The sequence below is a fragment of the Tenrec ecaudatus genome, chromosome 6 (genome assembly GCF_050624435.1).
Source record: "Tenrec ecaudatus isolate mTenEca1 chromosome 6, mTenEca1.hap1, whole genome shotgun sequence".
Taxonomy (NCBI): Eukaryota; Metazoa; Chordata; class Mammalia; order Afrosoricida; family Tenrecidae; genus Tenrec; species Tenrec ecaudatus.
In genome coordinates this window covers 53,396,821-53,409,297 of record NC_134535.1, presented here as the reverse complement: position 1 = coordinate 53,409,297, position 12,477 = coordinate 53,396,821, and the positions used below count along the sequence as shown (strand labels likewise).

The window sequence follows — 12,477 nt, the reverse complement described above, 5'->3', positions numbered from 1 at the left end:
GAGGGCTAAAAAAGAAGAGGGAGTGCAGGTAAGTGGAAATACATTAAAAGGATTGCATAAATGAGATAAAACAAAATTTGTATAATTTGTTGAATGTAAAACTAATGATGCTTATAAATGTCATTTAATTCATAATAAAAGCAAAAGAAGTTGGTCTTCTTACAGATATTAAAGTTTGATTCTACAAACGTAAAGGCTTCCTCTTGCTATTAAATATGACCAAAGATAGTCATCAAAAGTTAAATCCCTTGTACACTGGTACAGACAAGAACTGGAAACACAGGGAATCCAGGACAGATAAACCCCACAGGACCAATAATGATCGTACTGCTACCAGGAGGGTAAGGGTAAGGTGGAGTAGAAAGGGGGAACCAATCACAATTGGGTTACGGGAGACATTGAACAGTGTAAGACATGACATAATAATAATAATAATTTATAAATTATCAAGGGCTTGTGAGGGAGGGCTGGTGGGGAGGGAGGGGAAAATATGAGGAGCTGATACCAGGGCTCAAGTAGAAAGAAAAGGTTTTGAGAATGATGGCAACAAATGTACAAATGTGCTTGGCACAATGGATGGATGTATGGATTGTGTTAAGAGTTGCACAAGTCCCGATTAAAATTATTTTAAAAAATTATTTCCACTGCTACTTCATAACTGTAATTTTGCTACTGTTATGAATCGTAATATAAATATCTGACATGCAGGATGTATTTTCATTGTTACAAATTGAACATAACAAAGCATAGTGATTACTCACAAAAAACAATATGTAATTATATATTGTGAAATATTTATTTATAATTACAAATAAATGAAATTTTGTTTTGAAAAAAATATTAAATCCTTTTATAAACTGTGGAAAGTTTACGAGTAAGCTATAAGCTCATAAGGAAACCAGTGCATTCATTATAAAGTAATACTCCTCTGTAAGCCTTCACCTAATTCACAATAAAGTTTTAAAATCTCCCTCAAATCTGAATATGTACTCATACAGGAAAAAATTCTCTCAGATCTAAGAATATGTACAAGGACTCCAGGCAAGATGGATTATTTGAAGCATATCTCACAAAAATGTCTTTTAATTGCTAACTCCCTGTAAGAGATCTTTGACCTTTAGTTGGTAAAATGTAAACATTTTCATTATCATCTGGGTGAAATAAAAATATTTCGGATATAAAAATGAAAAGAAAAAAAACCCACATTAAGTCTGAGAATACCTTTGACTGGAACAGAATTAATGTTGTGTTTTTTACATTTTAAATTCTGAAACACTTATTATTGTAGCAGATATGCCACAAACAATATAATCCTTGATGTTTGTCAAGAATACTGGTTATTAATTCTACCTTCCAAATCAGGCTAGACCAGAGCATGTACACTGGTACAGACAAGAGCTGGAAGCACAGGGACTCCAGGCCAGATGAAGCCCTCAGGATGAATAACAGGAGTAGGGCACTAAGAGGGTAGAGGGAAGGTGGTGGGGAAACGGGGAACCAATACAACGAGAAAAATCTGATAGACTCTGTTAGTTTTCTCATTTTAAACATTAGAAAACTGAAACAATCATACATTTGTGGGTAACAATATACTTACCTTGCTCTTTGACATAGAAAGTGAAGAGTCATCTTTGTTTTGAGAAGCATCTTCCTTCCCTCTTTCAAAACCTTCAGGAAAAAAATTAACATATCAGTATTAATGACATGAAAACATATACTCATTTATACCTTAGTGCTAAATAGAATTTTCATGTAAGTCATGTAATTTTAAATATGCATTCTATTTGATGAACCTTGGGGGCAGAAAGTCTAGACAATGTAAAACAATTATAACCCCTTACAGGTCATCTCATATAATAATTCAGTAAAATTAATTAAGGTCATCATTCTCAAAACATTTGCCTTCTACTTGAGCCTTAATATCGGCTGCTCATTTTCCCCCTCCCTCCCCACTCCCCCCTACCTCATGAACCCTTCATAATTCATAAATTATTATTTTGTCATATGTTACACTGTCCGACGTTTTCCCCCACTTCTCTGCTGTCCCTCCCCCAGGGAGGAGGCTATACGTAGATTCTTGTAATCAGTTCCCACTTTCTATCCCACATTCCCTCCACCCTTGAAGCATCGCCACTCTCGCCACTGGTCCTGCAGGAGTCGTGTGTCCTGGATTCCCTGTGTTTCCTGTTGCTATCTGTACCTACATACATCCTCTGGTCTAGCCAGATTTGTAAGATAGAATTGGGATCATGATAGTTGTGGGGAGAACACATTTAAGAACTAGTGATGGCAATAAATGTACAAATGTGTTTGACACAAAGGATGGATGTATGGATTGTGATAAGAATTGGATGAGCCCCCAATAAAATGATTAAAAAAAAAAAAAGCAACCTCTCCAATGTAGAGAGATGGCAAGCCAAAAAAAAAAATTTAATTAAGGTCTAGAGAGAAAATAAGGAACCCTAGTGGCGCAACAGTTAAACACCTGGCTGCTAACACAAAAGGTTGGTGGTTCAAACTCACCCAGCAGCTCTGCAAGAGAAAGACATAGCAATCAGCTTCTGCAAAGATTCCAGCCTAGAACTCCCCCTGGAGCAATTCTATTGTGTCAGCTGAGGACACTCCACATTGGAACTGTCTCCATGGTGTCAGCAATGAAGTCTCCTGACATGAGTCAAACTAAGTGCCTCTTTTCTGTCCTACCAAAGCACAGGGTTTTTATTCTACTGAACTGGTTCCTGCTGGTTTCGCAAATATAATGCAAATGCGCCATATTTTTTACACCTCTTGCCACATTCAAAGGAAGTTTACTAAAAAGAAGTTCAGAATTTGTAGTAGAATAACATTGGGAAAATACATCAGGATTGAGAGATGGCTGTTTTAAAAAATCTGATAACATGTTCAATATAAAGATTAAATAAAGATGGATTCATATCACCTACTGCAGAGCTCCCATATAGTATACATTTAATTAATGCTAACATTTATTGTCATTATAGTGTCTATTGCTGCATAAATTCTAAAACAGTAAATCTAAGAACTTTGAAAAATTACTATCTCTGTAATCATGTAAAACACAGTACAGTAAATTAATGTTATAGGGTACAACTGCAGGAATGTTAAACTTGAGATTTGTGGCATAAAAGTAATAGTACATGTTTAAAAATATTTTTATCTACTTTTGAAGAGCCATCCAAGAATATAGTGCCATAGACTTGATTCCAACTCATAGTCACAAAACTAGTACTTAAGTTTTCTGAACAGACAGCCTTATCTTTTTCCTGTGAGCAGCTGATGGGTTTGAAGGACTCACCTTGTAGTTAGCTGCCCAACACTGTACTACCCCCACTGTCCTACCATTTCCCTATAATTCCCTGTTCTGCATCCAGTAAATGAAGCCACACAGAGGAAGAAAGTGAGTCAAGAGTAAGAGAATATGGAATGCATGGCCAACTGCCTCCGTGAACAACTGCCTCCTCTGCCATGAATCAGAACTGGATGCTACCTGACTACCATTACTGAACAGTTTGACCAAGGTTGATATAGATGAATTTTGATCAAAAGGGGGAAGATATAGAACAGAATTTCAAATTCTCATAGACCCAAGACCTGGAGTGATAGAGGGCAGTTAAACTCCTGAAATGACTGCCTTGATGTATATTAAAATCTCAAACCAGAAATTTCCCCTAAGGTCTTCATAAAATCAAAGTTTAGCTTTTATAATAAAAAAGGTCTTCCTTGAACATCTATTCCTTTAAGTATAACCTATGTGGGAACAAACCAGCAAGAGCAATTTGAAAGATTAGATAGAACCTTAGAGGGCAGCGGTATTTTATGAATTCAGAAAAGGTGAGAATGATTGTACAACTTGAAGAATACAATCAATGTCACCAAATGGTACATGTAGAAACTATTCAATTAGTGTATATTTTGCAATAACAAAATAAATCTAGAAAAAATTAAATGTTACATTGCCCATAAGCAATAGTGCCTAAAGCATTTTAAAGTACCAAAGATAGTATCATTTTTCAGTACTGGATTATATTAGTTAAAAACAAATTTATTCTATTATCTTAGATATTTTACTGAATTACTTCTGTAATATTAATTTTTTTTTCTTTCTGTTGGCTAAAGAGGAGACTGACAGCTTGTGGGGCTGGTGATTAGCCATAAAAGGAACACAGAATTTTGTACTGAAGCATACCGAAATTTGTAGTATTAGTATAAAACCAAGAAAACCGAAGACATTGCCATTGAGTCAAGGCTGACTCATAGCAACCCTCTGTGGGTTTCCAAGACGGTATAACTGTTTACAGGAGTAGAAAGCACAGTCCTTCTCCCATGGTTTCAAACTGCCAACCCTGTGAATCACAGCCCGACACCTAACAACTACATCCCAAGGGCTCATCAATATTAGGATAAAGCAAACAAAAATGTTACACGATTAAGTTTAAAAGTGATGAAATACTTATTTTTATGACATTAGAATAAAAAATTCTCAAAACTAATGACTAACATAGATTACTCTAAGGATCTTCTGTAAAAAAGGATTTCAAAATGTTCATGGAAACAATTCAGTATCTTTTATTTATTTATTTATTTTCAGTAGCTTTTAATTCCATTTACCCACAAGATTTCTGAAACTCTCTCTCATGTAAGTGCAAGTGAACAAAGATTTTCCAGGAATTTATTTTTGAAAGAAAAAAATATGGAGCTTCTTTTTATGACATAGCAATAGCCTTTACTTTAATTCCTCCAGTCGGTTCTCAGTTGCAGTGGGATATAGACTAATCCATTTAACAGAACGACGCCCCATTCATGATGTCTGGATTTATCTATTATTTTTAAATACTTTAAAATAAAATAATAGATGCTTGGGTTATCTAAGATTTAAACAATAAAAGCATAAATCAGAAAAAAATTTTTCTTCGTAAATATGTCTTATAGAACATCTCACATGCTAGAAAAGGGTGACAAACCTCATTTGTACATATCTGTCAAATCAAATAAATGAATCTTATTTTAAAAGATTCTCTATACAAAAACTCAACAAATCAAATAATTATTTAGAAAGCTAGTATTGAGGACTTCAAAGTAATTTAAAATTAAACAGATAAAGCAATATACTTGCTAAAACACATAAACTTGATCAAAATTCTCTGTACCCAAACCTAAAAAATCAAATAATTATTTAGAAAGTTAGTACTGAGGACTTTAACAGTAATTTAAAATTAAACCTGCATAAAGCAATTTACTTGTTAAAATGTACAAATCTGATCAAATGCTATTGCTATGGGCAAATAATTAGATGAACAATGTAAAACCTATTTCCTACATATGTACAAAATAATTATTACCTGGAAAATTCCTTAACCAAAGTATACTTAAAGTCCATACCCAGGGCTCAATAGAAAGTAAATGTCTAGACGAGAATGAGGGCAACATATGTACACACATGCCTGATTCAACTGATGTATGGATTGTGATAAGAGTTGTACGAGCCCCAATAAAACGATTGGAAAAAAAGTCCAAAGGGCTCAGTCAAAATGTTTCAAAGGCTCTTCTAAAAGTATAAAGTTCTCATACTGCTTTAAAGTCATTTTATTATTAAAAACGATGTAACTGATATTCATGCACAAAATCATAAAAATTATGACACATTACTAGCCCTCATAAATAATTCAGCATAGTTTCAGACTATGACTATTTACTGTTTGCTTGGTAATGATTTGGGGCACTAATTTTTCTTCCAATCATCCTTGCCACATGAAGTCTATTTTGAATCATCTCAACCACATGTATTCCAGAGCAGAACTGTATTCCACGTGATTGTCAATGGCTGTGATGCTTTGAAAATCAGATCCTTCCTCTGATTTGGTTTGTAGCTGAGTGCTTGTGTGTACTACCCATACGCATAAAATTATTATGGTATTTACATATAAAAATAATGAATATTATGTTTTGTCAAAACTAGTTTTCGACATGCTAGGCAAACAGACATAAAAAGTAGTAACACCCCCCAAATTAATGAAACATATTGATAGATACAAATGAACTTTATTCAAAAAACAATTTTTATTCATTAAAAGACACATTAAGAGAATAAAAAAGAAAGATATAGACTTAAATAAGATAATTTAAAATGTATATGTAATGAAGGATTCAGACCCAGAAAATAAAGAATTTCTATAGGAAAGGTAAAAACAGGCATAATTTTAAAAATATGGAGAAGAATTAAACAGGCATATAACCAAAATATACATTTAAATGGCTAAAAAACACCTAACATGGTTGTTAACTTCATTGCTAGTACAGGGAGCAATATAAAAATAGAGTTTTTGAATGTTACAAGCTAATAAAATTTTAAACCAATGTATATAATTGAGTATAAACCGACCCGAATATCAGCTAAGGTACCTAATTTTACCCCCAAAACTGCATAAAAATGTGCTGAAAAACTCGGCTTATACACGAGGATATACAGTAAATTAGGGATTGCAGATGAGGAATGTAATTTTCATAGTAAACACGGAGAAAATAAAAATATTCACAAAAGAAAAAAGGGAATTAAATTACATAAAAAATCTTAACATACATGATGGCAATATTGGAGGAAATGAAGGACAGGGAAGTACCATGAAGATAAACATGATCTGATCCTAACAGAAATACATAAATAAGAGTAGGAAAATAAAAGATGTAATGAATTAGACCCATATTTCACATTGTGTACTAAAACTAATTCAAAATGAATCGAAAGCATAACAGTACGACCTAAATCCATAAACACTTAAAAGATAGAGGTAATATTTTGATGATCAGTATTTAACAAGGCACTTTTAGATACACTGAAAGGGCAAATAACAAAAGGCAAACTACAGACATGAGATCTCATCAAAACTAAACTTCCACAAAGAAACGTTATGAACTAGTGAAAAGGCCATCTACAGAATCACACACTGGAGAATAACTTACTACCCAGAGTCTATTGTGAAGTTGAAAACTCAACATAAAGAGAGACAAACAGCCTAATAAAATGGAGTTCCAACTCACAGTGTACAGCAGAATCAGACAGTTCCCAGTCCTGCATCATCCTCATAATGATCCTAAGAAGTACATGAAATGACGCAACCCAAACGAAAAAGCACTCAGATCCAGCAGGATGGCTCTCACCAGGAAAATGGAAAACACTAAGTGCGAACTGAAAGGCTTACCCAGTGTTGATGGTACTGTAAAGCGGCCGCTAGTGTGGAAACCAGGTTGGAGGCTAATCAAGGATAAACCTGGCTTGAACAGTTAGCACCTTTTCAGCTGATCTCCCCTTAGATGCATGTTGGGCCTGCTGTGGTTTTTCAACCTTTTCTGGTTTTTTGTGTTTGTTCATATTGGGGTCTATCTCAGATGCGTGTGTCAGTGGAGGTCACCCTCTTGAATCGTGCTCTATGTTTCTCTGTTTTCAGTACATGAGACCCAAGATTACTGAATCTAGGGGAAGAGGAGGAAAACACCTATGAGATACTGAGTGTCTGCTAAGGGTGATGACAACAACAGGACTGAGCAGTGGCGCCTGCTGTGCAACCCAGGGAGCAGAGTGAGTGTCTGACTTAAAAAGGTGATGCGCTTAAAAATTATATAGACAAAAATACTTGAAATGACAAATGAATATATTAACAATAAAAATTGTGTACTATTTTAAAAGTAATTTCAAGTTTAAATATAACCAAAGAATTTGTTCCAAGTAGTTTAAACAATTTACTATTTGTTAAAACTCGCTTTATGATCTAGCTGGTGAACAGTTTTTATAAAACTTCCAGGAGTGCTTGATAAGAAGGCTAATTTTACAGATGTTGGGTATAAAGTTCTATATATGTTCATTAAGGCCAGGTTATTAAGAGTAACAAACAAAAACCAAGCTCACTGACTCTAAGTCAATTCTGACTCAAAGTAGTTAAACTATTTTGTACATTTATTCACTTTGTCCTCTTTTCTCAATTACTGAGAGATAAATATGAAAGCAGCTTGAACTAGTTTCTATGTAGTTTTTCCAAATTTGCCTATGTATTTTAAGAACATATAATTTAGTTGTCTCAAATCTATTTTCTCTTATATTACTAGATATAGAACCCCCATTCCCATCAGTGTCTATATTGTACACATTTTTCATCTTTTTACTTTCATATTTCTATCCTTTATTTTTAGAAGTCCATTTAAAACAGTTTAATATTGGCTATTTTTAAAAAATCTAAGTTTTAGGTTATTTCCACTTAAAGTAATTAATTTATCTAAGTTTATCAGTCATTTCATTACTTTGAGATTTTTATTTGTTCTTCCTACACTATTTCTTTTCTCTCAGTTCTTTCCTTTTTATTATTATAAACTTGCAGAGATAAAGTTAATTACTTTTTTTGCTCAGTGGCACTGTGGAAATTACATTATTTTTACTTCTGAAGTTATCTTTACCCCCTACTTGGAAGAATTTACAATTTATTTCCTCTCCATCTTATACACTATGAATATCTATTTTAAAGTTCTCAAATTTCTTAAACAAATCTGAAACATTTTTGCTGGTTTTATAATCAGTGTATTAAATTTATGTATTCTTGAAACTGACTTCAAAGCAACTTGTTTCCCAACAGTTTTACTTACATAGCATACAAATCAATTGTTCAATAAAAGCTTTTCTTCTGGGCTTGAAGATAAACAAGCGACCATCTAGCTAAGAAGCAACAAAGCCCACATGGAAGAACACACCAGCCTGTGTGATCATGTGGTCCAGAAGGGATCAGTTATCAGGCATCAAAGAACAAAAAATCATATCGTTGGCTGCACACCTCCATGATACGATTGCCGAGGACAAACGGGTGCATAAGTAAATGTGGCGAAGAAAGCTGATGGTGCCCGGCTATCAAAAGATATAATGTCTGGGGTCTTAAAGGCTTGAAGGTGAACAAGCAGCCATCTTGCTCAGAATCAACAAAGCCCACACGGAAGAAGCACACCAGCCTGTGTGATCGCGAGGTGCCAAAGGGATCAGGGATAAGGCATCATCAAAAAAAAAAAATCTTACCATAGTGAATGAAGGGGGAAGTGCAGAGTGGAGACCCAAAGCCCATTTGTCGGCCACTGGAGACCCCCTCACAGGGGGTCTAGGGGAGGATCAGTCAGGGTGCGATGTAGCACCGATGAAGAATACAGCTTTCCCCCAGATCCTGGATGCTTCCTCCTCCCCCTCAACTACCATGACCCGAATTCTACCTTGCAATTCTGGATAGAGCAGAGGTTGTACACTGGTGCATATAGGAGCTGGAGGCACAGGGAATCCAGGGTGGATGATACCTTCAGAACCAGGGGGTGAGGGGCGATACTGGGAGAGTAGAGGGTGAGTGGTTTGGAAAAGGGGAACTGATTACAAGGATCTACATGTGACCTCCTCCCTGGGGGACGGACAACAGAGAAGGGGGTGAAGGGAGACGCCGGGCAGGGCAAGATATGACAAAATAATAATCTATAAATTATCAAGGGCTCATGAGGGAGGGGGGAGCAGGGAGGGAGGGGGAAAAAATGAGGACCTGATACAAAGGGCTAAGTGGAGAGCAAATGCTTTGAAAATGATTAGGGCAAAGAATGTACAGATGTGCTTTATACAATTGGTGTATGTATATGTATGGATTGTGATAAGAGTTGTATGAGCCCCTAATAAAATGTTTAAAAAAAAAAAAGCTTTTCTTCTGCCTGATGGAATGCTAGAACCTAATACCTGTTAAGAGGGTTTGCTAATAGCAGTCTTCTCAGTCATTTGTTTGCTTTCATTCTTGATTTTTTCCCCTTCTTTTAATTAATTGATTTGAAGATAATTTTATTAGGGGCTCTTACAGCTCTTATAACATTTCATACATCAATTGTATCAAGCACATTTTTCATATATTACCATCATTTTTCTAAACATTTACTTTCTATTTTAGCCCTTGGTATCTGCTCCTCTTTTTTCCCTTCAACCCCTCCCTCGCATGCTCATGACCCCTTGATGAATTATACATTATTATTTTCATATGTTACACTAACCACTTACCTATGTTTCTGTTGTTCATCATCCTCAGGAGAGGGAGAACGAAGTATTATGTATTGATCATTTCTATCAGTTTTCCCTTCTTCCCCTCCTCCTCCCACCTTTTCCCTACCCTCCTGGTATTGCTACTATTCCCATTTCTGTTCCTGGATTCTGTGTGTCGTGAGCTCTAATCTGCACCAGTGCACATGCTCCGGTCTAGCCAGAATGGAAAGTCAGGACTAGGGTCATGATGGTGGGCAGGGGGCCTCAAAGAACCAGAGGAATATTGTGTTTCCTCAGTGCTATTCTGCACCTGGTTGACTCATCCCTTCCTTGTGACCTTCTGTGTACAGATGGGTTTTGGGTCTCTGCTCCAACCCCTTTTGTTTTCAACAATGTTTTCTCCGCCATTGTTTTGGCTCTTCTAGTGCCTATTGCCTGATTTAGTTGACACTTCATGATTGCAGAACTGGTGTGCTTCTTCCATGTGGACTTATTGCTTGTTTAACTTCAAGCTTTTTAAGACCCCACTCACTCTATCTTTTGATAGCCAGGCACCATCAGCTTTCTTCACCACATTTGCTTATGCACCCAGTTAGTCTTCAGCAATTGTGTTGGGAGGGTGGGCATTACAGAATGTCAGGTTGTTAGAACAAAGTAGAACAAAGTGTTCCCGCATTGAGGGAAGGCTTGGGTAGAGGCCCAAAGTCCACCCACTTCCTCAAAGTATTGCCACATAAATACATGTACATAGGCCCATACCTTTATTTTTATGAATTAATATATTTACATGTGTACCCAACTATGTTTATACCTCTATCCATAGCTTCGCTTTCTAGATCTTTCCTGTTTCTTTTTACCTTTCTCCTGCCCACCATCATGCTTGCCCTTCTTCTGCTTCTTTGTAATTACTCTGTTAGATTGCTGTTGCTCCAACAGCAGTGGGAGCTCTGCATCCTCCTCTTTGTTGCTTTTAATTCCCTAGTTGTTCCCATCTATGGTGCTGTTTGCTCACCACTTTCCCCCTCCTCACCCTCCCTCCACCCCCTAGGTCCCTCCAGAATCTTTGGTCCCTTTGCTTTCTTCTCCTTGGGATTGCTTCCCATGCCTATCTTATATTGGTAGGCAAAACAACAACTAGACAAAACAAAAAGAAAACAAAAGATTGAATAAAAAGGGGGGAAAAATCCAGGGAGGGGCAAAATAAACTAGCAAAAAAAGAAAAAAAGCATACTTAGTTCCAGGTCTGTTTGCTAACCTTTATGACTGTCTCCCCACCAGTCCTAGGGGGTTCGGGGAACTACCTCTCCTAGCCTGAAATCTATTTTGGGGGCGCCTCAGGGGTTTTGTGGCTTCGCTTTGCTTTTGTTGCTGCTCTGTTATATTCCCTTCTTGGTTCGCCCCACTGTGCGGGTGATCAGACTGGGCACGCTTCCGGCATGTGTTCCAGCGAGGGGATATCATGTCTCAAAATATTGTCAGCCCTACAGTACAGTCCTCTCTGTGCCTTGGCAGCTCCAAGCTGAGGCATTATCCTCAAGGCTTGGTGTGCTGGTATGGGGTCTAGTCCCTTGCTCTCTATTTTTCCTTCTTGATTTGCTTTTGTATGTACATGGCAAGCCAGCCCCTTTCCCTAACCTGTTAGGTTTAGTGTTGTCCTCTGCAGCACAGACTTCTGGGAGGGGGGGGAGGGGGAGTTTGGCTCTGATTGGGGCTGGCCCTGTAGACCTCTCTGTTCATGAGTTGTTCCATATGGTTACACTGCCCTCAAGGTTTGGTGTGCCACGGTGGAGTCTGAATAGACACTCCCATTTCTGTGAAGACATATATGATACCCTCCCCCTGGGTGGATTAGAACCCTACTCTCTCCAGTACTATCATCTCCCTCCCGGCTCCTTCTCCTTTGTGTTGGCATGACATGTACATCCTTGGGTTGGGTTTGGTCTGTCCCCCACCCAACTGCCTGTACTTCAGCCTGTATAGTGTGAGATAAGTGGCTTTTCTTTCCCTACTGTGCTGATTATTCTTAACTCAGGGGACTCATGTTATACTTGACCTTTTGTGATTGGTTAACTTTGTTTAGCATAATTTCCTTCAACTCTTCCCATGAAGCAATGTGTTTCATGTTTTCAACAGTGATTTTTAGGGATGTGTAGTACTCCATTGTATAAGAATTTTCTTATCTACTCATCTATGGAAATTTAGGTTGTTTCCAATTCTTAGCAATTGTGAATTGCGCCACAATAAACATTGGAGTGCAGAAGATGGGTCTTTGTCTATTTCTTACCTCTTCAGGGTATATGCCCAGTAAAGGGATTGTTGGGTCATAAGGTAATTCAATTTCAGTTTCCTTTAAATATTGCCAGATGGCTTTTCCATAGTGGCTGTATGCATCTGCATGACCACCAACAGTGGAGGGGAGTTCCTGT

General features: G+C 37.0%; 1 protein-coding gene across 6 annotated transcripts in view; it reads right to left on the bottom strand.

The window, feature by feature from the left end:
• Positions 1 to 12,477, bottom strand: part of OSBPL8 (oxysterol binding protein like 8) — a 200,135-nt gene that overhangs the window by 51,652 nt on the left and 136,006 nt on the right. For all 6 annotated transcript variants that reach the window (XM_075551253.1, XM_075551254.1, XM_075551255.1 and 3 more), the window contains one exon: positions 1,598 to 1,668. In XM_075551253.1, the coding sequence (XP_075407368.1) occupies positions 1,598 to 1,668 (71 nt within the window). The remainder of the gene's footprint in view (positions 1 to 1,597; positions 1,669 to 12,477) is intronic.